Source organism: Megalobrama amblycephala, linkage group LG14, assembly GCF_018812025.1.
Source record: "Megalobrama amblycephala isolate DHTTF-2021 linkage group LG14, ASM1881202v1, whole genome shotgun sequence".
In the NCBI taxonomy this organism is placed as follows: domain Eukaryota; kingdom Metazoa; phylum Chordata; class Actinopteri; order Cypriniformes; family Xenocyprididae; genus Megalobrama; species Megalobrama amblycephala.
The window spans coordinates 19,444,165-19,470,978 of NC_063057.1; the positions used below are offsets into that span (position 1 = coordinate 19,444,165).

General features: G+C 39.9%; 1 protein-coding gene across 5 annotated transcripts in view; it reads right to left on the reverse strand.

Annotated features, from left to right (window-relative positions):
* Positions 1 to 26,814, reverse strand: part of kmt2e (lysine (K)-specific methyltransferase 2E) — a 42,590-nt gene that overhangs the window by 5,965 nt on the left and 9,811 nt on the right. For 2 of the 5 annotated variants that reach the window (XM_048156080.1, XM_048156081.1), the window contains exons 2-18: positions 20,611 to 20,795; positions 15,452 to 15,563; positions 15,041 to 15,300; positions 10,506 to 10,645; positions 9,548 to 9,726; positions 9,290 to 9,328; positions 8,989 to 9,189; positions 8,756 to 8,886; positions 8,438 to 8,665; positions 7,906 to 8,158; positions 6,875 to 6,973; positions 3,797 to 3,868; positions 3,159 to 3,338; positions 1,244 to 1,570; positions 856 to 1,155; positions 527 to 680; positions 209 to 435 (exon numbers count right to left, since the gene is read on the reverse strand). In XM_048156080.1, the coding sequence (XP_048012037.1) occupies positions 209 to 435; positions 527 to 680; positions 856 to 1,155; positions 1,244 to 1,570; positions 3,159 to 3,338; positions 3,797 to 3,868; positions 6,875 to 6,973; positions 7,906 to 8,158; positions 8,438 to 8,665; positions 8,756 to 8,886; positions 8,989 to 9,189; positions 9,290 to 9,328; positions 9,548 to 9,726; positions 10,506 to 10,645; positions 15,041 to 15,300; positions 15,452 to 15,563; positions 20,611 to 20,681 (2,973 nt within the window). In that variant the 5' untranslated portion in view covers positions 20,682 to 20,795. The remainder of the gene's footprint in view (positions 1 to 208; positions 436 to 526; positions 681 to 855; positions 1,156 to 1,243; positions 1,571 to 3,158; positions 3,339 to 3,796; positions 3,869 to 6,874; positions 6,974 to 7,905; positions 8,159 to 8,437; positions 8,666 to 8,755; positions 8,887 to 8,988; positions 9,190 to 9,289; positions 9,329 to 9,547; positions 9,727 to 10,505; positions 10,646 to 15,040; positions 15,301 to 15,451; positions 15,564 to 20,610; positions 20,796 to 26,814) is intronic. The other 3 variants (XM_048156083.1, XM_048156082.1, XM_048156084.1) reach the window with 3 other exon arrangements.

Below are 26,814 nucleotides of genomic sequence, written 5' to 3' on the forward strand. Positions count from 1 at the left end.
CATTAGGTTTTAAATGCTTAAGAACCATTTTACAGAGATTACACAAACAGCAATTTCTAATAATTAAATATTTTAAAGTCAAATTAAACAAAATTATTTTCATTCTATAAAATTACCATCAAGATTTTATTGTTATTGAAATTTCAGGCATATCTACAGCAACAACACTTGCTACTGAAAGTCAACAACTTTGCAGATGCGGTCTTACCTCTTGTGGCAGAGGGTGGTTAGGAATCTGTAAGGGTGTTGAGGGCTCAGTACTGGGTTCCTCTGGTCGTGGTCGAGGAGGCGTGGCTAGCAGCAGGGGTGTGCCTGGTGCTTCTGTTGACTCTGTTCGGGTTGGGGTGGCACAAGGAGAACCATATGGGGTGGAAGTCTCCGACATACAGGGATCGAGCGAACATAAGCGTCTTTTCTTCAACGGGGTAGGCAACTCTGCAAGCATTTGGACAGAGAAAGATTAAAAACAGCTTTAGACAAGCTTGAAGAAAAATAATTTGCAGTTGGACAAGGACTACTGACTCACCTGGTAGTGAGCAACTGCCATTGAGGGGTAGAGGGCTGTAGGACTCGCCATTTATAGAGGGGCTGAGAGGGCTCTCGCTAGGCATCAGAAGAGAAGGGCGCCCTCCACCTGGGCTGGTGGAACCCTCCTCTTCTAAAGCTTGCTTTAGCCAACGCTGCAAAAAACATGTGGAGTTAGACCAGAAACTTGCAAGCATGAATATAAACACTTGAATGTGAATAAGTGTCAGAGCTGAAATGGGATTTTTTCCATTTAGTATTATCCACCAGGAGACTTTTGCATCTTTCGAGAGGCAAAAATCATGACATCTCTGAATGCAGCAATTTTACCTTCTTGCAGGAGCCAGTGGTAGGTGGTGTTTCGGGCATTTCTCTCGAGCGTCGCCGTCCCGTAGGCACTCCAGGAGTGCTGGGGCTGCGGTTGGCTAGAAAAGGAGAGGAGAAGCGGACGTAGTGTTTGGGCGTGCTGTAGACGTGCGAGCTGCAGGCCATGCCCGGTAAAGAGTTCAGCTGTGTGGCCAAGACCTCAGGATCACTACTGATCCGCAACGGCCTCTCAGGCGGAGGTTCCGGGGTCCTCGAAGGTCCTCGCTCCTGTTTGTCAACACCCATCCACTCGCTAACTAAGTGCTGTTGGGACAGAGAATATGCAGTTGTAAAACTCTCAACAAACAGCTGTAACATGCTTTTTATGGAAGCTACTGGTGAGGAATTATACCTTTTTAGTTTTGGGGTACTTCTGTCCACTGCGGCATGCTGGGGCGGGTGAGCAGCTGTGTGGTGGGCTGGTGTCAGGTGCATGTGATGGGGGAGCTTCAGCCTCAGGGGCAGAGGGAGTCTCTCCATCATGAGTTTCTGTTGTTAAGTGCTCTAAAGCATCACCAGGGGAACTAGGTGGCAAGTCGGAGCAGGTGCTGATCGTGCGTGCTCGTCGCCTCTGCTGTCCGATGTGAGTGCGGTTCCGCGAGAAGCTTTTCCTCTGTTTATTACGGCTCACCTTTGCTGGCTTCAGACCAGGCTCCTCCTTCACTACCTCTAGCATGGGCTAAAGGTCAAAACAATGAACGATTGTTTGAATGCTTACAATTAGGAATAAACACACTTACAAAACGTTCTTTTCAGTTTGGGGTAAGATTTTTTTTAAAGAAATAAAATGCTGTTCTTTTAAACTTTCTATACATCAAAGAGTCCTGAAAGAATGTATGGAAAATCATGGTACAACTGTTTTCAGGTCAAATAAATGGATATAACATTAACAGTTCAAAGTTAATTTCAGGTCAGATATGACCAAAAATATTTCAGGGAGTCAGTAACTGCTATGTTCGTCTGTGACTCAACAGCCATGGTTCCACTGTCGGGCCTAAAGCGGGTGTGCTAGCGCATGCCAGGGCCAATCGCGTTTCCACTGTCACTTGCGGGACTTGATTGGGCCTCATTGGGGCTTCCTCTGGGCCAACTGCTGAGGTTTTTTGGCCCGCCAAATACCTTGGTCCAAAGCGGGCCAGCTTGAGCTTGAGGAGTGGTTACGAACAAAGGCAGAGTTTATCTGAGTGTGGAAATGGCAGCGCCGCAGATGATTTATATACCAGCTAACATCAGCATTAAAGACCTTTAAAACCATTTTAGCCTAAAACTCACTTTCAGACAGCGGTGAGTGTTTGAAATAATCTCCGTTTGTGATCCGCTGTGGATACTGATCACTGTATAAGGCAGAAATATTTATATGCCATGCAAAAGTCTATGCACACTAACCATTACCATAGTAAATATGGTAAATACGACCGCTTGAAGAAATCAGTCAAATCATATAGGCTATCACAATGGTGTATTTATTTTATCTCGTCTCTTCATACCGGACTGTCTGATATCCATATTTAGCTCTGCATATGTCCAAAAAAAAAACAAAAAAAACAATCAACTGGTTTTTCGGGAGCTTCCCCTGTTTCTCTTGACTTAAAATATATCTGTATTGGGGCTGTCACTGGAGAGATTGCTAAAGCTCCTCAGATTGTATTTGTGGTGGAAAATATGAAGAAATTATCATTCTTTCTAAATGTGATGTAAACGTACTGTCCTGTAACTAAAAATAAATAGAAACAGAAGCGACTGAAGGTGCATCCTCTTTCTTTTAGAAATAAATACTTTATTTCTTTATGACTAATGTGCTATTTTGACACAAATTCATTCATTATGATCAATGTATCACTTATTATTGTGGTAAACATCAATGCTTGGCTTTTAAATCTTTAAGTAAACTACAAAAATGACAACAAACAGCCGCTTTTATCCTGTTAGTTTTGCAATCTTGCTAGTTTCCAGTGATTTCTTTCCGATTAGTTTTCTGATAAAAACTTCCATTTGTTGGTGAAATGGTGGGTTTGTGTGACATTGTTCTAGAGAGGCGTGTTACGGGCGAGTTTTAGTGAACTGCTTCGGAGATTCTGGCTTGACAGTGGAAACGCAGTGTGGTTTTGGGCTTGGTGCTACAGGTTCTAGACTATTAGCCTCTTAGTTCACACTGGCCCGACAGTGGAAAAGCAGCCCGACAGTCAAGCTAGTCACATTTAGTGCACAAGAAAACACACCACTGATTTAGCAATGCTTGCGTGTGTGCATCATTGAAGGTTACGTACTTGTAAGATGGCAGGAGATTCAGCCTCAGGTGTAGCAGGGGGCTCTTCTTTAATATCGCTGCGTCCACCAACTTCCCCTTTTGTGCCGATCCTCTCTAACGCTTGCTCCCTCCGCTTTTCTCTCTTCTCCATACGAGCAAACGCCTGCAGAATGGCCTCCATCTTCCTCTCTTCACGTGTCTACATGATTGACAAACAGAAAGAAAGGAGGAAAGAAGACAACAAAGAAAGGCTGAGTCCATTTTCTGGCTGACAGTTGGGAACCCAGCTAGCCACTTAGTGCAATCAGCAGGCCATAGCCAGCAGCAAAGGTGGGAAAAGAGAGAAATGGGACACTTCTCTTCTAGTCAAGAGGAAACATAAGACACCCCCAAGGTGTGAGAGGTGGCATGTATGTGTGTGAGACAGTTTCTGTACTCTCTCATGTCCTACCAAAAAGAGCGGCAACAGATATCACACGAGGGTGTCTTGAAGTGGGCCATGTTGAGTGACTGAGGGTTGCATGCCTGGACTTCAGTCTCAGCATGGGGTCAGTGAGCACAGGACAGTGGGGTTAGTGTGTGGGTTCTCCTGTACAGTATCAGGCAGGGGAGTGGGTTGGGTTGGGGGTTGTTCAGGATATGAAGGGGTAGGTTTACCTCCTTGTTTCTCAGAGCTCTGCAGCAGGAAGCCCCTGCGCTGTGACGATGGGACTCCTCTGCCGGGCTGCCCTGAATGGTGCCGAAAGAGACAGCCATCAGGGTTTAAACACACACAGGCCTCCAGCTCGCTCACACCCCCATGCACACACTCATACGTATCAGCCTAGTCCTTATTGTATGGGTAGTGTGGTTGGGGTTTAGAGCTTCAGTAGGGGCATACCACTGAAAGGTTGCCGGTTCTGGGCTGGAAGAATTGACAACGCTCTACTTTTTAAACAAAAATCACTAACGTCTGAAACAAAAAAACAACAACAACGTGGTCTGTTGGATGTGTCCGCTGCAATATACATTCTGTTGAGCTACTCAAGCAAACTCTGAAATAAAATAATTTTATTTACAGATATTCCTGAACAATGCATTTCCATGATTGCTTCAGGACTTTTCCAGTCAATTGTTATAATTATATAAGGATTTTTACCAGGACAGTCGATTTAACACGCTAATTTATTTAATTAGTTATGGGGGAAAAAATTACATGTTAAAATTATTAACGGTCATCTGACATTTCATACAGTTGGTGACGAACATGAAGCAGGGCAATAGCTCGCTGTGTGACGTAGCCTATAGAATGTGGTTATATGCCCCTAAAATTCAAGATATTGGGGCAAAAATGCCCCTGTATGAGTTGTTGTCTCATATTTATATCATATGATGTAGTTAAGCAATATCACACAAGTTCTGTTTTTGTTCCGAATAGCACGAGTTCAAATGTGATTTGATTTTATACACTTTAATAATTAGTTAATATTGTGTTATATTTTAGACACAACAGTCAGTTTTTGTTACCTATAAGGCCATAGCAGAACGATTGTGAGTCTCCAAGCAACACAGCGGTGTTTGTGAATGAATTCGCGTTTTAAATGAATCGGGGATCCAATGATTCAATGGCCCTTCTCAAAAGCATCACAAGCTAAGTTGATCGTAGAGACCATTGTTGGCAATGGTTCTACGATCTACTTAATCTTACAATGCTTTTGGAAAATGCAGCCCAGAGCCATTTACGTCATTCCTGAATGAATCAACCATTTGAATGAATGAAATGAATGAATGAATGACTCAATCATTTAGACATTAACCGCCACCTACTCGAATTTTTAGTTTCTTATTTAGAGTATTATTTAATTTAAAAAAAAAAAAGATTTCACATTCCAAAAAAAAAAAAACATTAAAAGGTATAGTTGACCCATCATTTACTCACCCTCATGATTGTTGTAGCCTAAAATGTTATGTGTAATAAATTCTATGTTGAATCGAATAAAATATTTCTTTCTAAAGCTAGTTTTTGTAATGTCTATTTGATGTTTTTCAAATTGAACACAATAATGACTTTAAATGATCTTTTGGGGGTAATTTCTCAGCCAAATTTGATGTGTGATTAATTTGCAATTAAGTAGATTAATTAATCTCCACATTGTGTAAAGAATTAGATTAAAAACTGTATTCTCCTGACAGCCCTAATTTTTCATTTTAAAATCACAATTGCACTCTCAAAGAGTTATATAAAATGTACTGAATTAATTGATTTAAAGCATGCAAAATTGCACATAAAACTGGTAAATAAAAAAGAAAAAAACTTGTTTGTGAGCATGTTATGAGTATTGTTGTCATTTGCTTCATTGTTCGAATAAAGTCAGTGAAATGGTGGCCAGTTCTGGGAGAGGTTCTCAAAACCCCAGACCAAGCACCAGTACCATTATGGTGGAATAGAAGTAGCAGAGAACTCAAATAAGATTGATAGGAAGTCAGAATTGCCTTTGAATTGCTCATTTGTCCTGTTGCAGCAGAGAAAATTACGGGAAAGCTTAGGGAATTTCCACAAATAATGCACCAGTCTGATACCTCGCTATTAATTTTTCTAGTCAACATAACGTTGTTTACAGCCGTTAGCTATTTTCTGCATTTTTATGTTAATGGCATTTCAGGATTGGTTGTCAGTTTTATTTTCCTGAACATTCCAGCAGTTGCTGCCAACTTCTCAATGTTCAGAGCCTATTTTTCACACATTTTCCCATCTCCCTTTAACCATTCACGGCAAGCAAACAACAGAGCACTACACACAGTAATGGCCACACCAAAACATTCACATAAAACATGTACATGTTAAGTGAGAGAGTTACTAGACTCTCTACGGTTGATCACAAGCTACTATGTAACCAAAGCTATTACACAACGAGACAGCTCCATGCACATTGATCTGTGCATCAACAGGGTTAAAATTAAGTTTCACTATGTAAAACAATTCCCTGTTGGGATTTTGCAACTTTACACTTCGCTTTTCAATTGGTGAAGAGTGTGACTTTGTAATTTACACCCGAACATATTTTGTATGTAAAGTTTTTTTTGTTCAGGATTGTTGAATTGTGGTAGGAAGCAGTTTTGAATAGATGCTTAATTGCACATAAATGGTTGTAAACGTGCTTGACAATGGAAAGAGCATTTAACATAAAAATTTAGACTGAAGACCAAATACATATATGGGAATACCACAAAATTGGGTTCTATGTTAACATGTAAATTAAAACACTGTACTCCTAATGACATGACCTGTGCTAAAGTAATTTCAGAAGTTCAAACTCGCCGATATTTCATTTAAGCGTGATCTCTCACTACTAACATGGCCTTGACATTTAGTCAGAAGACAGAAATGACTGCAGAAGAAATACACAGTCTAGTTCTTAACGTTCCATCAGGGAAACCATAGATGCTTCATAAAAGATGAAGTATGAAAAAGAAAAGACAAAGCAACAAGGATGAGTGCACTCGTGTTACCCTCCAGGAGGTTAAACTACACAGCGACAGGAACAGAGAAGCGGTGGCGGCAGCAGCAATATTAGCAGGTTTAGAGGGGGTGGAGGGGGAAGAAAGGAATGGTGGAGCATTCTGGGAGCTGCCCAAATCACCACACACCGGGAGTCAGAACGAGGAGGGGGAAAAAGGACAGGGGTGGGGGGGGCAGTAGCGTTTCCATGGCGACCGTGATTGCCATAGCGGTCGTTTTCCCCTGGACGCACTTACCATCTTCCTCCTCCTTTCTGCAATCTGCTCCTCTGACTCCATCTCTACTTCATTGCTAACGGAGGTTTTCTCTTCTAGATCCTCTATTAACTCAGGATCCTGCAAGAGGGGGAGAGGGGCCTTTATCATCGCCTGGCTACAGACCAGGAGAGGAGCATTAGAGAGGGAGAGAAAGTGTGGGAAGGGTCGATTCGTGCCCAAAGTGTGGCCGAGATCTTGGGTCAGGAAGACCAGATTGTATTTATGGGAATCTGTGCATCAACTAAACAGATCAGAGCAGATTTCCTATTCTAACTGTGCCAGTGTTGCTGACAACTCTTCCAGGATGCCCTGACATTACGAGCACCAGGATGGCAAGGAGTTACGAGTGTGGATTTTTTCACGCTTTCACAGTGTGGCAAACAAGAAAGATTTAATATTCTGCCATCCGCCACCATTGAAATACAGAAACATAAGAGTAAAACAATGAGGAAATGTGTTTTCTGGTGATCAGACACTGTAGTTAAGGCCAGAAAGGAGATGTGGATGAGTAAACAGACCATTAGAATGTCTGAAAATATCCAAAGAAAGAATCATGCACAGATTAATACACACGGATAATATTTGCATGCAAACGTAAAGGGGTTTTTGACCTTTATAGATGATGGGACCCCCCCACCCAGACTCTCAGCCAACCCAGGGACGCCGAATATATATTATATATTTTTATATATATATATATATATATATATATATATATATATATATATATATATATATATATATATATATATATATATATATATATATATATATAAAAAGCTAGATGTTCTCTGTTACACTTAATAATAAGTTCATAAAAAAACATTAATATTATTTAATTCTTCTCAGATTATTAGTTTAAAAGTATAATGAAAATGTCAAATTCTTCTCTTAGGACCTCCTGCAGTACCTTTTATGAATGAAGACGTGTGTGAGGTGATTTTCTTTTCAACTTTTGAGGATAGGTATGAGATTGATTTCACTGACAGCACTGTGCAGGTCTATCGTACCTGATTGTTAGATATGGAGAGCCGGAGAGGAGAGAGTTTTCTCTGTTTGGCGTCATTGAGCGTTTTCCCCTTGGGCCCATCACAGTCCATGGTGAGGTTCTGGTTCTGTCCGCTCTCGTCCCGTGGCGGCTCTTTGTCCTTGCGGCCACGCCGTCGTGTGCTAGAGCCCAGATTCTCTGTGGGTTCCAAGTTATGCTTGAGCACAGGGCATTCCTGATTGCCTTTCACACACGCACAGTCCACCTTATATTTACTAAACAAGACATGGAAAAAAGAAACAGAGAAAAGTGTGAACAGTCAGTTTTAAATAATGTTTGATGCTTTGCCACAGTGGACCAATCAGAATAAAGAACCACTTTTCCAACGTCAAGCCAAATCGTTCTAAAAACGGTAAAGCCGTTCTTCTGGGTTGGATCAGCACGGAATGGAACGGTTACTCAGCGAGAGCGGTTTGACCCGATGGTGGAAAAGCAGGTAGAAGTGTCATCACATGAGGTAATGAGTGATGCTCAGCCCTGGCGCGTGTGCTTACCAGCTGCCGTAGTCATAATCAAAGCCAATGGTGATCTCACTCCCCTTGGAGATGGACCTCAGAGAGTAAATGTATAAATGCAGCATGCCATCTTCGATCACGTGCCGCACCTCAGCATTGGGTGTGCAAGAGCGACGGATGAATCGGGCCTCATTCCCGAAGCTCCGTGCGTCCACGCACATTTCCAAACCGTCAAACTTAGAGTAGAACAATACAAAAGGATATGGCCTGCAAAAAAAAAAACAACAACATTATAAACAAAAATACACAGCAGAATGCAAAATAAACTTTCAGAAGCACAACATGGCCTTTCAATACCTCTTAAAAAAGTAACCATTGGCCTCAAACTGCTGTCGTAGCATGACCTTCCCCCTGTACTCGATTATGAGCGAATCGGCAGCCAAGTCCCGCACAGCCTTCAGAATGCGCTTGTTCTTCTGTACGTGACTCTGGGAGGAAAAAGTCACAGGGAGTTTGTTGTAGACACACAACACACCAAAAAAAAACTGACCAATACTGTGGTGGAATTTGTATATGTGACTATTTAATACCTCTACAGGTGGTTTGAAGGCTGCGGTGTGTGTATTGTAGGCTAGCGTTTTGCCATCTCGGGCTTCTTTGACTCGCAGCAGTATCTGCACTTCTTCACTGTACTGGTTACTGCTGGCTTCCTCATAGCGCTCCATCCACGACTTCATCTTATTCTCCCAAAGAGAGGGAGGATCTGTCGGCTCACACTCTGGAGCTGAGCCCTGGGGACGCACATATGCACAAGATGGTAAACATGCAGCCTAAGCATCTGCAACACACATTTGAATAGTTATATGGGAGCTGCATTTTGACAGTACCCACCTTCACTCTAGATGATTTTCTAGAGCCTTCACGGAATGACTGAAAGACAAATACAAGACTATATCAGACTTGAATGTTTTAAAACAAATAAAATAAAATCTCACCGACCCCAAATAGTCAGTACATATATAGTTAAGTACATTTCTCATTAGAGATCCTTATAGAATAAGACCATTAATTTAAAGAACATTAAAAATAAATAAATCAAAAACACATTTTCATGTTTACGCTAAGAAGTGTTGGTTGTGTGATTCAGACCTTCTTTGCCCTGGCTGTAGCCGGGGGATCCTTTTCTCCGCTCTTCTTTCGTTTCTTATCAGCCTGTTTGTTGCCGAGACGTGCTGTTGTGAGCGTTATGCTGGTGGGGGTGTGCTGAAACGCTGTGTACAGCTCTAGTGGAACCTCATCCCCACTTTCTGTAGCACTGGTGTCCCCGTCTGCAACAATGACACAAAGTACATGAGTTGTATACCAAATCCAACCCCTAAACCATCACAGTACCACTGACAATTAACCCTCAAACTTAAGTATAAAATAATGCTAGTTTGACCAAAAAAACTATCATAAGATTCTGGCAGTTTGACGGTATATCACATTTTTTCTTCTTCTTTTTTTTTTTTTCTCCTTCACTGGACCTTTATTGTGGCTTATTTTACTGTCAGAAGTACAGAGAATATAAAAACCTTGTAAGGATAAATACAAATTTACTTTAAAAAGAACTGGTAGTAATCAAATCCATTTATGAAACTAGCAATTTAGTATGGAGGCATTTGAAAATTACATATTGTTTGCAAAATTGAACCCAGCACTAGTCTGACCAGACACTATTGTCCTCGAAAAAGAGTTTGACACATTAAACTGCGGTTGTAATGCCCAACCATCTCCAGCAGGTGGCATTAGAGTTGGAGAACTTAGATATTTTCAATCTAAGGATCTCTCTAGTAATTACTGACAACACTACAGGAGAGCTTCTAATAGAGTTGACTGTAAAGATTTTAGGAGGGTCAGGTTTAAATTTCATGTTATACAAAAGCTCATGTGATCATGTATACATATAGTGTTTCTATACAGTCTAAGTCATCAGACTCTAAAGATGCTTATCTGGAGCTGAACTGTGGGAAAAAGCAGTGGCATTGTTTCTGTGGGAGAGGTTGAACGTGTCTGTAGGTGTGTTTGTTTATGCACATGCATGGAGAAAAAAAAAAAAAAAACTCACCAGACATGTTCTCTCTCTTCCTGGTTTGCAGTAGGATGGCGTGCTCTCGGTCCAGGGTGCGTGGCTGACAGCGCTCACACAGGTAGGTCTCGGGAATGTGCTGCCGGTCGATCCCCATGCAGTCTATGTGCTGCCACACACTAATACACAAAGCCAAAGAGAGATGCGGGTGAGAAGTTTCTCTCTTTTGGTATTATCTGACTGTGAACAAAGTGACTGACGGATCTTACTATCTAAACATTCAATCAACTGTCTAAACTTGTATCAACAATAGTTTTCATCTACACTCAGAATTACCAGCACTCCTGTTGACAGCACTAATCTCAAACAAAGAATGTGATCTTATAATCTCAGCAAACATTAATGTCACTGTTTAGAGAGCGGAAAACAGGCAACGCTGCATAAGACGATCTTAGTATTTCAAAGGAATAAAGCTACAAAACCAAAAAGCGCTTTTTTTTCGAACCTTGTATAAAACACAGGCTACTGTCCAATTACGTTAAATACTTGACAAAACAAAGACTTTTTATATAGAAAGACTGTGCAATCATTACTTATGAATGGGAGAAAGCCACTGCGTCACTGCAGCTGCCGAAGCTCCGGTTGTTATAGAAACAGTCAATGCGCACATAGGACTGCACATACGCATCTAGCCTGAAAATTAAGCCTTTTTTAACGCTATTTGAGCATAAGAAACATTTATGAGAGAGTTCATGTCAGATTTTGTTGCTAATTTGAAATATGTTATTTAATTGTAAGTTCAGCATGCAATTTTTTAGACTTCAAGATTCCCCTGTTCAAGTAGATAGGACTTGGTCTTGGATGCCTGAAATAAACGCCCAAAAGCGTTGCAAATATGGCCGCCGAGTGAACAAACTTTTCTTGTAAGGGACTTTGCACAAAATGAAATATCTAAACAATTATGGATATTACTCAAAATCAACATCAAGATAGAAAACAAGAAAATAACGTACAAAATCACAACACGAATGCTTTGCTGAAATGCATTTAAAATAAGGACTGGTCACTATGATCAATTATAGAGCTTTCTACTAGGAAGGTACCGATGCCACTTTTTCCAGAACGAGGCAGATGCAAAAGAATATGAATCATATTCGTTGAATTAATTTGTTTAGCAAATATATTATTTATCTTTCATTTAACAGCACAGCGCATATATTTAGAGCTGCTTCAGCAGGGCTCAATGCTAAGGATTTTTTTCTACTGGCCTGGGCAGCATTCCCCAACAGCATCATAAGCCTAAGATGATCACAGAACCATTGCCACCAATGGAGCTCCGATCTCCGAACTTAGGCTTACAATCCTTTTGGGAAACGATACCCTGGTTGGGTCAGTGGTTCAAATGTTTAGGTACCAGTGAAATATCACAACTCTCTATTACAATTTTGATATTACAGCAAAAACTACTATCCTAATTAATGTAAATTTTAACATTGTTAAAGACAAGCAAACAGTAATAAAATAAGAACAAATAATCAAATTACAAATAGCTCAAATAAATACAATAGAACAAAGATACAAATGAAATAAACCGTGCTATAGGTTTTCAGGTAGGTCTAAGGCCACGTACACACTGAGTTTCAGGAGTGACAACCACATTTAAAAATGCGATGATTGACAGCTTGGAAACCATAGCAATGTTCTGCCATCTCTCGTGTTTGGTATCCGTTATTGTGACCAAAGTAATATTATAGTGACAAAATACTTGTTATTTTCAGCAATTTAACAAAACATAGTTGATGGAGGCGTCATGTTTTGTTTATGCTTGTACAGCCTGTTTCACACAGGTCACACTCTTTCTGTGTTGCCATGATCACTCATAAGCGTTTTTTGGGCTTGTTGTTTTACGCTCGTCTCTTAAAGCGAACAAGTTTTACTGAGTTATTCATGTTCAGCATAAAGCATTTGGATTTATTTCGGTTTATTATGGGCTTGTTCTCGTTTGCTGATTTTTCTAGCAAGATCTGGAAACACGAATGAGTCAAGCCTCATGATTCACCGCGCATATAAAAGAGAGACACATCTCCGATGCACGTTAAAAACATAAACTAGTTGTTCAGTTTGGTTCCGTACGCACTGCATAGAGTTTCTGTAAATGTGGTTGTCACTACCTGTATTTTTTGGGCGTTAATTCGGTTGTAAAATGCGTTTGTCACTCCAGTATTTTACTGAACTGTGTGTGTACAGAACGCAATTGTCCCTTCAGAGTTTGAATGACAAGCAATCTAACCAATCATAACGCAGAATCTGCCATTTTGTCCAACAAAGCCGTCAGGAGTTAGAAGATTAACCTCGGTGGACTTGAACTTGTGTACTGACGTCTTTCCGCGTTTGAAACATCATTCCTTTTCATGTTCATTCATGTTTATTCGATGCTATAAATTAACTAGTAGGAAGACATGATCGGTTCAGAAGCCGCTTGAGCTGAGGCGCAACAACAATCTGTCACAACACATTAAAGAGCCACAAAACGGTTGAAAATGCACAATTTTAAACCTGAGACTTTGTTTAATATCATAAGTAACCTGCTTTGTCTTGTCTGTCGACGTGTTGTCAGTGTCCTCTTTGCTCCGCGATGTATTTTTCACCGCATGTGGCGTGACAGCGCCATGGCTTGTCGGACAAAGCAAGAGTAACTAAGGGGGGCGGGTCTTTGCGAAGGGTCAATTAAGCACTAAAACAGGGATGGGCAACTTCAGTCCTGGAGGGCCACTGCCCAGCAGAGTTTAGCTCCAACCCTAATCAAACACACCTGAACCAGCTAATCAAGGTCTTCAGAATTAGTAGAGAGCTATAGGCAAGTGAGTTTTTATCAGGGATGGAGATAAACTCTGCAGGACACTGGCCCTCCAGGACCGGAGTTGCCCATCCCTGTACTAAAAGGTGAACTGACAACCGAATTTAGTTGCAGTGTGTGCGTGGCCTAAAAGTAGTTTTCAGGTACAGAATATGAATAAAGTAATCAAATGTAAAATAACATTGCATATAATCTTCACTGTATAAATTAGATATAGATGAATCTTTATTAAACTTACAAAAGTCATTCAGTCAAAAGCATTGAGTGATTTCTTTGTCCTTTGTTGTTTGATTAACATTAAAAACACAGCAGCAGGTTTATTAAGCTGCTGTCCCTTTAAGACAGAAAGCACGGAACTAACCTACTGTTACACATGCGTTTTGTTTACATTCACTTAAGACATTAAAAAACTATGTTTACTAGGATACTCTGTGTTTTTACATAATTTTGTGTGAATTCGTTAGTTCAAGTGCAACATGGCGTGAAAGAATTCAATGCTTTCTGGGAATGCACTTCGGATGCTTGCGCCCAGTAAACTTTGTGTCCTGTAAACGTCCTTTAATAATATAGGGAACCACTCATTAAACAATCACGTAACAGTTTTTGCTTACATATACGATTTAATTTTAATTCAAATGACTCACGCGTGCTGAGTGAGAGATCAGCAATCAGAAACAGAAGTGGCGCTTCTCTCTTTTCACCTTCAGTTATAGTAATATGTGCCTTGCTTTACCTTCTTTGTTACTGGCATCAGACCGAACTACAAACTTTCCAGCAATGTCTGTGAAAAAGGGATGCGTGCTCGACAAACTCACGGGTCTGTGCCGCTGCGCACTCCGAGTTTCGTTTATCAGCTTACGCACAGCAGCTATACAGGAGTAATATATTTAATTTGTTTAACTTTATATTAATTTGATACATTTACGTAGACATCCTTCTCATATATATTATTTCTGATCTCTGTTTGCTCCGTTGTTGGTGTTTCTTTGTCACAAGCACTGTACTGTACATACTGCGTGATATCGGTTGTTGGTATCGGAGCATTTTGGAGCATACTGGTATCAGTGCATCCCTACTTTCTACCATCCTAGAAAACAGTTTTACAAAATATCCACCATTACATTTTGCTAAAATTAAATAATGTAAATATAAAAATAAATGATTACAACATGGACATTTTTACCCTACATCTGGGGCATATTTGTCCCTTTGTGGCATCTTTGCCCTTTTAAACTATTTTTTTTGACAAAATAAAGCTATCTACTAACCAGAAAAAAAAAAAAAAATAAATATATATATATATATATATATATATATATATAATAAATATTACATTGAAAACCTTTATTATAAACACTTATTTATTTACAATATTATAATTTATAATTTGTACCGTATTGTACTGTACATGATTTTTATAACAGGTCTTGTCTCAAGACATTTTAATAGTACATATTAATTAAATACATATCAGAAAAACATTAATAAAACTACATACATAATTAAATTAATATTTAAAATGATATAAATTACATCTATCCTACATTTAAAATATCTGGGCCATTTTTGTCACTCAATTTCTGACTGTTTAGGACCCAACGGTTGTACTGTACACGACTTTCAGACACTTCAAGCTAGATATGCAACTCACAAGGTTTTGAAACGCAGCCATGAACATCATAATTACACATGTAGACATAGTTTGAACATGTCCTACCTGCACTTGTCACAGCAGATCATGTAGCCATCGTCATGGGTGAAGCCGCAGATGCAGCGTGTGATGTCAGCACCGTAGCTGCCGTCTTCCGAGGTGCTGAGCGTGGTGCCACGCGACGCCTCGTCCTGCCCGCCGGGCACGAACAAGTTCTCGCCTGGCCGGCCACCGGACACAAACAAACCCTCGCCCGGTCGGATCAGCACCGAGGGAGGTGGGGATGCCGGCGGGGTGGGTGGGGGTCGCGCCCCATAATTATGGTCCTGTCAAAGAGCGCAGGAGGCGGAACCATTAGAAAGTTGTTAAGCAAAAGCATGATCAGATAACACAGAAAGTAGATAAGCAAGTCAAGGCTCTAAGGGTGTGTAAAGTGCAGCAAGGTGTGTGGCGTGTTTACTGGGGGATGATACTTACGGCGTAAGGCAGACCGATGTAGCCGTGGGAGTGGTGGGAGCCGCTGCTGTAAATCTGGTGAGGGTAGCTGGACTTCTCAACTACCACAGAGCTCGCCTCCACAGATTCTGGTCTACTCCATATACACAAACACACAGTGAGGAAAAAAAAAAAAGAGAGAGGCCGGAATGAGGAACAAGTCTGACAAGGCGTGTGTTTTTAAAGCATACTCACAAAAAACAGGTTTGACTGCAACGAAACAAAAAGGAAAGGAAGAACAAAGATTAACAAAGCTTGCTGGTTAGCAAGGAGAAGTTCATTCACCAATGTATCAGTTTTTTTTTTTCACCAGTGAATGCACATTTTAGCAGGACAAAGAACATGATAGACCTCAGTAGTGACCTGCTATCTGTACACACGTGTGTGTGTGTCCTGTCATGCCCTCAACTGGCGGGACGCAGCTTGTAGAAAGTGAAATAACAGGATCACACGTCTCTGTAATCTCACAATTAAATCTGTCACAAACCCAAACCCTATCTGTTCCACATAAACATGCCCAATGAAAGGGCCCTCGCTTCCACATGTTTTTAGAAAGCGAATAAAATGAATGGAAGAAGATTTAGAGTAAAACCAGAAATGGCAGGAGTGTTTAGTGTATGAAATTGGCAGCAAAGGGTCCTTGAATGCCAAGTTTTATTGGCAGAATGTGCAAAAAAAGGACACGTACAGAAAGAAGGACCCTTACAGACAGATTTACAATCACGTATATAAACATAACCTCACACAAAACCTTTCAAGGTCACATAGCCACTTTAATACCAGTATAGAAACAGATTACACGTTTAACCTGACACCAGAGCACTCACATAAACAACGGTTATGCTGTAATTTGCATATCACTACACTTCTGTTCATGAAGCAAGCATGTGCTTCTTTCAATGAGAGACGAAACAAAAACAAGCACATACGTACTTCAAAAGGTACCATAGTTCTTAATAAAACGGGAAGATTCCTCCAAAAAAACGGTGCCAAAACTTACCATAAATCAAGGCGTCTGTGGAGTAAAAGGCAAAAGCGCGACAGCAAGCAGAAACCAGTCCGTATTCGTTTCTCTTTCCTGTTTTTGTTGTATTCTCACTTTCCTCCCAATCATGTCTCACTGCAAGCAGAGAGAAGCTATACCTGCTGTCCCATTCACCTCGTGCTGTCTTGTCCCTACCTCACGCTCGCACTTCCTGATTCGGTTGGCGCTTACAGCTAACTGTCAAAGTGAAAGTGTGCGAACCGCTGAGGGGCGGGCCCTTTAGAGAAAGAGTGTGTGTGTGTGTGTGTGTGTGTGTGTGTGTGTGTGTGTCTGCATGAGTCAAATGAGAATAAGAGCGCTTACGAAAAAACTGCCCTTCCAGGCAGGCGATAAATGATTAGCAGGTTTTTATTGATGCCTTTACATTACGCTGTGGTTTTAGCGATAAGATTATCAACGAGGGGCAGGTGACAGGCCGGGGGATTTCCTTCACATGGGTGACAATAAACTCTCTAGTGTCTTTACTAAAAAACAGCCGCCACCCTAAGCAGGCTTAGGAGGAGGACTTTAAACAGGCAGCGAGTCAAAAGGAGACAGAGAGAAGGTGTTTGAGTAGGTGCAATGACAGAGAGGTTTGACAGATTGAAAAAAAAAAAAAAAAAAAAAAAAAAAAAATCTAATTACCCATAAATGCAGGATTAAAGCGCAACATTATTTTGAGCCCATAAAAGAATTGACACCCGGGTGCAATGTTTTAGACGTTAAAATATTTTCTCATCTTAAACTTCAATATCCAATGATGGCTAACAAAGTATTTGGAAAATTAGTATTTTCACAATTTTGTCCGAACCAGGTGCAATGCAATAATGGTTGGTGTTTTAACGCCATGCCATCTTTCCTAACTATTTCCATGGTGAGTAACAAGTTGCAATACTATAAAAGAGCAATTTAAAAACCTATATAATGTTTTTAAAGTTAGCTTTAGATAAAAACTCTAAAAATGGATTCAGTGTCAAACAAGAACTGATAAAATATATATGAGTATCTGTAACATTGGATAAAAGCGTCCAATTTTTATAAATGTAAATTAGAGTTGTCAAAAGCGCCGGTACTGAAATTTTAAAAATTTGATGCTTTGAGTGCTGTTGAGTGGATTTATAAACACCTCTGATTGGCCATCGTGTTCACACGCTCATCAGATATGTCTGATTTGCTACAATGATCAATGCATGGGAGCGTTTGAAAGCACACGGAAGTGTTTGAATTTGAAAGAGGGAGTGCTCCTGTGTGTATCTGTGTAAGCGCTTGGTGAAGAGCGTCATTGATGACTATTTACAACGTTTTTGAAGCGTTGATCATTGAAGCCAATCACAGACATATCTGATGAGCGTGTGAACACAAAGGCCAATCAGAGGTGTTTACGAATCCGCTCAACAGCGCTCAAAGCATCACATTTTTAAAATTTAATCTGGAAATCTCTTCGCAGCACACTATGTTATTGTATTTTTGTGTCAAATTGTTCAAAATTGGTACAAAATTGATCAAAGAGCGAAGAAGAGCTGAAAAAAGATGGAAAAGACAGGACAGAGTTTGCATGGAATGTAATTGAAGCTCCAATTAGACGCAACTGGTATGCATGTGCTAATCATAGCCCACTGCTCCAGAGACAGCTTAATATGGAATAGACACAATGCACACACAAACACACCTGTTGAGAGAGAGTAGGGCGACAGATTGCAGGGTGCCTACACATTTTTCATTTCAAAATTCAATTTTTTTTTCCTCCAGACTCAAATTTTCAAACCTATCTGTTGATTTTTCAGACCATATTTTACATAAATGGTTGATACAGCATTATATTTACATAATACAGTCATCTCTAAATATTTTTACTTTCATTTTTCATTGGTTTTTGCAAAGTGATAACATGCGCTTACATGATGAGAAGAACCTAAAGTGCTTCATAATCTGCATATATTCACCTCTGCCACATCAGCTGGATTCTTTAAATGTGGTTTGATGTTGCACGATAACCAAAGAGCAAAGCACAGTCTGATTTAGATGATTGTTTGCTCCTTTATCTGTTTCTGGTTTGAGTGGTACACGCACATTCTTTTAGTAAGGTTCAAAAAAGACTCGCTTATGGTAAAGATAAACAGTTTTGCGTTACAAAAATAAGCACCTTCAATTTATTCATTCATTTTGGACAAACCACTAAATCTTTCCCATGAAAACACTGCTACATTTTAGTAATTCTTATATTTTAGAAAACAGAACAGGGGCTATAGTCTTGAAACACAAATATTTTTTCCATACTTGGAGTTGGAAATTTTCCATCTAGACCTGGAAATTACTCAAATCAAATTCCATACTTTTCTAAACTGCGTAGGAACCCTGAGATAGGGCATAGAAAGAGTGACATCTCACATTTCCTCCCATTACATACCTAGACATGCAAACACACAAGTTACATGTGTGTCATGTTTAGCGTAAATCACACCAGACAGCGTCCATCTAGAGCTGGACGAGGTTTAGAGGGATTACAGCAGCTGTTTCAGGTCCAATGGCATTTTAACGGACTATCTGTTGACATCACAGTGATGCACAATGCCTGGTAACCATGACAACCTCTGCCGCAGGCCCGGGGTGGGCTGACCCTGACTGAGGAGTAATGTCAGGAACAAGAAAAAAGCCATGTAGGAGACGTGCGACACTCGGATAAGATCCGGTGATGCATAGACCACCATGTAAGACCACCCAGAGATAAACAATGCAACATTTTTTTTTCATTATGTGCCGTTTCTCGTTTAGCGGCAGGTGGAGATCCTTCTTAAAGCTTGTTAGAGCCTTGTGGAATAAATCTGCGTATGCAGACAGCCGTATGGATGCCCGAAAGACTAAAACCCAGACGGACGTAAAGCTACACGGCAGCACGGCCTCTTAAGCAGGCTAAAGCTCCAGGGCCCAGCTGTCACTCAGACGGTCGCCATGACAACAGGCCCTGCGCAGTGCAGGAGAGAGCGCCATGGCAACACAAAGTGACGAGGCAACGGGACGGAGCTCCGCATTTAAAGAGAAACACACTGCATTCATTCAAGCGCATGCTGCAGAGGGGAGGGGTCTGCTGTACGGCACGTGATGTAAAATCTATCAGACGTTTAACAGCAGTGTTTCCTGCACTGAAACTCACAGAAGGTACAAGAGAAATCTGATGAATAGTAATATAGAAATAAAATAGTAACGGACGTGATTATCGATCCTACAAATACCAAACCGCAAACCAAATCCCATTCTGAATGCAATTCAACATTTTTTTTAAAGGAACAGTACAATATTTTCTCTTCTTAAACTTCAATCTCCAATGACAGCAAACAAGTATTTGGAAAATTACTATTTTCACAATTTTGTCCTAACTAGGTGCAATGCAATAATATAGAAATAAATACCAAACGGCAAACCAAAACCCATTATGAATGCAATTCAACATTTTTTTAAAGGGACAGTACAGTTCACCTAAAATGAAAATGGTGGCATTGCCTCAACCTTTTGTCATTTTAAAATGTTTCTTAATATTTTTTTTATTAACGCAGAAGAAAACATAATAATTCAGGTACTTGGTTCTATTTATCGGTTGTTGATTGGATGTTGAGATGTGGGCGTTGCCCTCAAAAGTGGAGGCAGATGAACGCGAGTGTGCAGGGATGGAGTTTATATTAAAAAGATATTGATTGAAGTAGTCATGGATGAATTTTCATTTAATTTTATAACTTTTAATTTTCTATTCCTCACATAAAGCTATTGTACGCTCTTAAAAGTCATACAGATCGCTTTTATGGTGTTTATGGGTTTTTTGGGGTTTATTCTCATTTTTGGACCTTGACAGCTTCAGCCTCCATATACTTCCATTGTTCGGAAAAGAGCAACTGCTATATAACTTATGTTCCACTTTTTTTTTTTTTTTTCTCAATAGCAGCAGAGCATGTTTCTGATGAGAAAGTCACAGACAGATGAGAGAACGGAAGCGGTGGTGGAAAAATCAGACTACAGATGCGCTTCCCTCTGCTGATGCAACCAGAAAATGAACAAAACGAAACAAAAGGTAGTGATGAGTCAATATGAAAGGACACCGAGAGCAAGAGAGAGAGAGAAAACTCACTCTGAGCCTGCAGCCATGTCCAGGTATGAGGTGTTGGCCGTGTCCACCCCTACTGGGATGACTATGCTCATGACGTTCTGTGCTGGGAGTCTCTTGTCCTACTGAGTCCAGAGCACAGCAATCCAAAACACTGAGGCATGTCAGCCACAGCACTCATTGCACACATCTAAGTGCATCCACAAGGCCTGCAAAGAGATGGAGAGAAAAACAGTTAAGAGTTTGACAATCAACAACACACCAGACAAAATAGGGCAATAAAAAAACGTGACTGGGGCACATTTATGGAAACTACACACAGATAGTGTACATATTACGAAACCCTGGGTCATTTCAGCTAGTATTGTAAACAGGATGTGACACTTTTCAAAGAGTAGCTATGATTCATAGCACAAACATGAGGCTATCGTTGGCCCTGAGGCGTAATATTATTCTTCCAGGCATCAAGAGCACTGGTTAACATATGTTCATTTCTAATGGAAAAACATCAAAAGACAGGGCTTTAACTTGATGGTTTGTCCTACAACACTTTGGTTTGGGTAAAGCTACTTGGCTTCTAAAAGAAAAAAGAAAAAAAAAGAAAAAAATCTGTGTTCGAACACGTCTTTTGTATAACAAGGGAGGGGAAGTGAAGATTGTGTGGCAAAAGCGTGTCCAATAACAGAGCTCGACCTTTGCAGAACAAACAGGGTGCAGTGACTACACATTGACACAAGGGGGCGCAGTTGCATGCTTGGTCAGAGCCACCATGAAAGTGGAGAGAGAGAGAGAGAGAGAGAATACAACATGGAGGCAGCTTTTATATTTTCCGCTCATCCATAAACGTCCATTCAATGCTCACATCCTGAGCGTGCACAAAGACGTGTTGTTGCGGCACTGCTCGTGAGAGGATTTAATGTGTTCATGGTGGAGGCAAAAAACGGATGGAAAGATTAATGATTAAGCGATATATTTGTCGGACAGAGCGAGACGAAGAGATGCAGGAGGGAAGTGGCATTGATGGACAGCAAAAGATAGCACCAACAGCCAATCAGGGGCTTCCCTTGCAAGTAACGTTTTAATCCTGGTCAGAGGGGCTAAATATGTCACACTGACATACTTCTCCTGGAACAACAAACAGGGTGGCGACAAAGGAATTAAAGTGTGTGTATTGTGGTGATAAGTGGGATTAGAGGAGGGGCCAGATGCTGGGACATACAGTCTACAGATGAAACCTGGATTTTGGCGAGACTGTTTGGCTACTAACAAAAGAGGATGGAGGAAGACTAGTAAACTAGTATTGTGCCAACAGGGTCTAAAACTAAGCAACCAATTTCAGTGATAACTAACTGCCAGTAATTAATATTTTATTTATTAATGTACATTTCTAATTGGGATGCTCATAATTAACTGGTTATCCATTAACTGAATTTTGACTGATTAATACTATTGGTTAAAGGGTTTATATAGTAGTAAGTTTCAAAGTGTTTTTCAAGATATTTAGAAAACGCTTGCTGCATGGTTAAAAATACACTACACATATAAAATAGAGTTTGAGAGAGAAAAGAAAAAAAAAAAACATATGTAACATTTTATAATCATATTCAGAAATAACATATAGCCTACTGGTAAATAAAGCGAATGTTCCCATATTCGCGATGTATTTGGATGCTAAACTATTATTATGTAAACTAGGCTTTGTACTTCATTCATGTTCCAATATTGACGTAAAACATCATCCTTCACATGAGCAAAAATGTGCTTGGATTAGCACCACAGTGGGGCGGTACTGACGCCGACTTGTGCTACCAACATTATGTTTGCATTGTTTTAAAGGTCCCGTTCTTCGTGATCCCATGTTTCAAACTTTAGTTTGTGTGTAATGTTGTTGTTAGAGTATAAATAAAATCTGTAAAATTTTAAAGCTCAAAGTTCAATGCCAAGCGAGATATTTTATTTAACAGAAGTCGCCTACATCGAACGGCCAGTTTGGACTACATCCCTCTACTTCCTTCTTTAATGACGTCACTAAAACAGTTTTTTGACTAACCTCCGCCCACAGGAATACACAAGAGTTGCGTTTGTAGAGTGTGTTTGTCGCCATGTCGCCGAAACGCTGTTATTTTCATCCCGCAGTCCAATCACCGGGTCTGATTCCGGCTCAAATTGATAGGGTAAAATTAAAGACATGTTTACAATAACACTGAGCGCGTGCATCTCCACGTTATGGTAAGAGGCGTGACCTTTCCGGGACCTTTCCGCTAAGCTGCTGTCGAATCACAACACAGGAACCGCTGGCACAATCAGAACTCGTTACGTATTTCTGAAGGAGGGACTTCATAGAACAAGGAAGTCATCAGCCCGTTTTTATGACAGTGGAAACAGCGGTATACAGATAAGTAAATTATGTGAAAAATACTGCGTTTTTTTACACGCGAAACATGAACACATGTTATATTGCACACTATAAACACAATCAAAGCTTCAAAAAAAACACGAAAAACGGGACCTTTAAGGTTAGGTTTAGGGTTTGGGGTAGGTATGGACGTTATTAAAGTGTCAAAAAACATCACACCACATGAATATTATGCATTTTTCATTGGCGAATGTGCTACCTATACTGTTTTAATGGGAGGTAGCACAATCTGAGAGTGGGTAGCATAAATCGTCAGAACACCAGCACACAAATATATATGACAAAGAAATGTCCCCTTTTCAGGATACTGTTTCTTTTAAAAGATAATTTTGTAAAATCCAATCATAGTTCCAATAATTTAGGGACACAGGGAATAATTTAGTCTCCCACTGCACATTAGATCCAGTGACTCATTGATGTTGAAGTCTCACCTTTATTTTCTGTGGCTTTTAGCTGCCCTTAGTTTCTGGAACTCTGGCTGTGATGATTACTGTGGTATTAACCCAGCACTAGAAACTACCAGTGATGCAAGTGCATGTTGAGCAACCGAATACAACCCTCTACAATGCTAGTCGCATATGCGACCAAATTTCAAGAGAGGCGACTAAAATTTAATTAGCCAATGGCTAGTAAATTGTACGATTACAGTCACCTGTAATTGAGATGCAAAAAATAAGTTTAGCACATATAATTTCATTGCCTGCTGAGCTTTACGTACTGTCGCTTAGCTGAGAGCGCCCTCTATCGCTTTCTCTCACACATGCGCGCCGCACTCACCATGAGAGGAGGGAGAGCACATGCAGGGCTCGTTGACAGAACTCTTACTGTCCTGATCGGACCAGTGCTGTGTCTTCATATCATTTGCATGCATTTTTACGCTTTGCCGATTTAAAAATTCAGGTGCAAGATGGCACGAAAGTTAACTCGTGCACACTAAGTGAGAAGTTTTGTGTCCACAAACTGCACATATGAAGCACGCGCCCAGAAAGCCGCATCTGACAGCATGTGAATACTGAGTTGAGCTCTCTTTCATGTCTTCTTCAATTGAAAGTTTTACACAAAATTATGTCTTTTGAGGAGATTGAACAACTGTAGTCACATGAACTATTTTAATGATGTCTTTACTACCTTTCTGGGCCTTGGAAGTTATTACGTCGCAGTCTGTGGGGATTCAGAAAGCTCTCGGATTTCATCAAAAACATCTTTGTGTTCCAAAGATGAAAGAAGGAACATAATAAGAGTGAGTACTTAATGAGAGAATTTTAATTTTGGGGTGAACTACCCATTTAATATATTAATAATTTTAAACATTTTACATGTACATGTTTTACTTACTGAGGCAAAAAAACAAAACAAAAAAAAACAACAGAGCTGTGGTTGCCAGGTCTGTGCAACAAAAAAAGCTCAATGCAAATTTTCTCCATCAGGTGGCTGAATTCTCCACTGAATTTGTACATCTGGGGGGTGTTTTGGGGGCGTTGGGTGCCAAAAATCGTACATACAAGGGTGGAAAGCAACCCGCAGAAATTTTTTTTACCTGCGGCAACAACAAAAGTAGCCCAATTCCTCGGGAAAACCGCGGACTTGGCAACACCGGCTGTGGTTGCACTTTTCTTTTTACTAGATCATTTATCAACATAACATGATGCATTTGTATCATTAAAAAAAATTAATAAAAATAAAACATACTACCATTCTTATATTTGCAATCCAAAACAACTAAAATAACTAATAAAACCAATTTTTACCCACATTTGGCACTTGTAAGATAAGTGTTAATTTTGAACTTTGCATACTAGCACCGAGATCCAGATCACTGCAAATAAACAAAACATGAACTTACATGCCTGCACACAACACACACCTTGACCAGCCTTAACATGCCCCCTCTAGATACACACATGCATACAAACACTCCCCTATGAAGGTGGCACATCTTCTGCTCACTGTTTGGAAATATATTAGAATGACTGTCATCTGTATGTGTGGCATGTTGGAGAACAGACTTTCAAACCGTATATGATGTGTGTGCCCTTATGTAGAGCATAAAGACTAGAGAGAGGCTATAAAGCAGTCCAGAGACTCGCAGAGATGACAGCTGTCCGCTTCGGGGTTAATTAATAGGAATCTGACAATGTGTGTCGGTTAGTGTGTGATTTACTCTGTAGGCAACTACAATTCTCCCATTTTTGGCCATGTCAGGTCGCTTTCACAAGCGCAGTGGGTCTAATATATTGTGGATGTTTCGACTGCTGTGAAAAATGAATGAAGTTTCACCGCTCTTGAAAAAACACAGTAAATAATAGCTCTGCTCCAAACCTAGTGAGCTGCCTTGCTGTCCTTTGTTTACATAGGCATCTGTCTTTTAAGGCAGTATCCTGACGGAATTGGAACCTAATAAGTGACTGATTTGGAATGCTCTACATAGGCAGCATTATGGCACACAAATAGCTCTCACAAATAGAGACTAAGAGACGCCACTACATATTGATTCCAATAAAGTTTTAATGCCAGCAAAACAGAGCACACACATATAACATTTTAGCATAATTAGATTGTATTATATGAAATATATGCCTTTTCTGTCATTCAATCATATATATTTATATATATTAGGGATGCACCGATACCATTTTTTTAAAGGACAGAGTACGAGTACCGATACTTTTTTTCTAGTACTCGCCGATACCGATGCCTATACATTTATTAATTTCTCTCTCTCTCTCTTTTTTTTTTTTTTTTTGGTGATGTTGCAGTTTTCAAGCACAACACAGTGAGACTAATGAATGTAGGACAGCTTCTTTATTATTACTCTAATGAAAAAAGTAATATTTTTTATGTGCTTGTCATAAACTTAGAGAACAAAAATTTCAGAGTGTCCAATGACCTTCAAAGGGCATTATTAACAATACATATAATTGATATATAAAAAGAAATGTATAAACAACAAATACTATAGAGATACAAATTAAATAAACTTGTTTTTCAGATACAGTAGGTTTATTTACCATGTATACATTTATTTAACATCTTTTGTTGTTTTTTTAACATTAATGACAAATATAGGCTACGGTCCCTTTAAGACCGAATCCATGGATACTGATACACATCCTGTTTTCACCCAAATGTTTACGTCCACTTAAGCCATAACCGACTGTATTTACGCGAGATACTCCACACGATGGACGTTTTGACAACTATGTGTGAATTTGACCATTCAGGCGCAAGGAGAACTGATCACGCACAAGAAAGAGAGAGCGCGCGTGCGAGAGAGAGTGCGTTTGGTCTGTGTCATTCAGCGCGATTCTGCCTATCCCGCCTTCACTAATCGATAACGAATTGTGATTGAAAGCATGCAGTTCGCAATGTATGGGTTGATACTATGTACATTACTATACATTACTATATTATTACTAGTATGCTGTAAAATAAGAAATAGACTAATAATAGTCAGTCAACAGTAAAATTACAATGAGAATACCAGTGCTTCCCACAGGTTTGAAATATACTTGCAGTGGTAGCCGGGCGAAAAATCCTCCTATTACCCTCGGCATAAAAATCGTCTACTACATGTGACAAACAAATAATGTGTGATTTTTAACAGTATTTTTATTTATTGAAATTAATTTTAATTACATAGCATATTACATTTAATTACATACTAATATTATGCATTATTATGCATTGTAAATTATGCAAAATTACAGCATTTAAATGATTCACCTTTTCGTATGTTCTCCTTGCTGTCATATAGTGTCTCTCTCAGTGAATGGGACACAGATTTTACTAGTAAAATTTATAAAATGAATAAT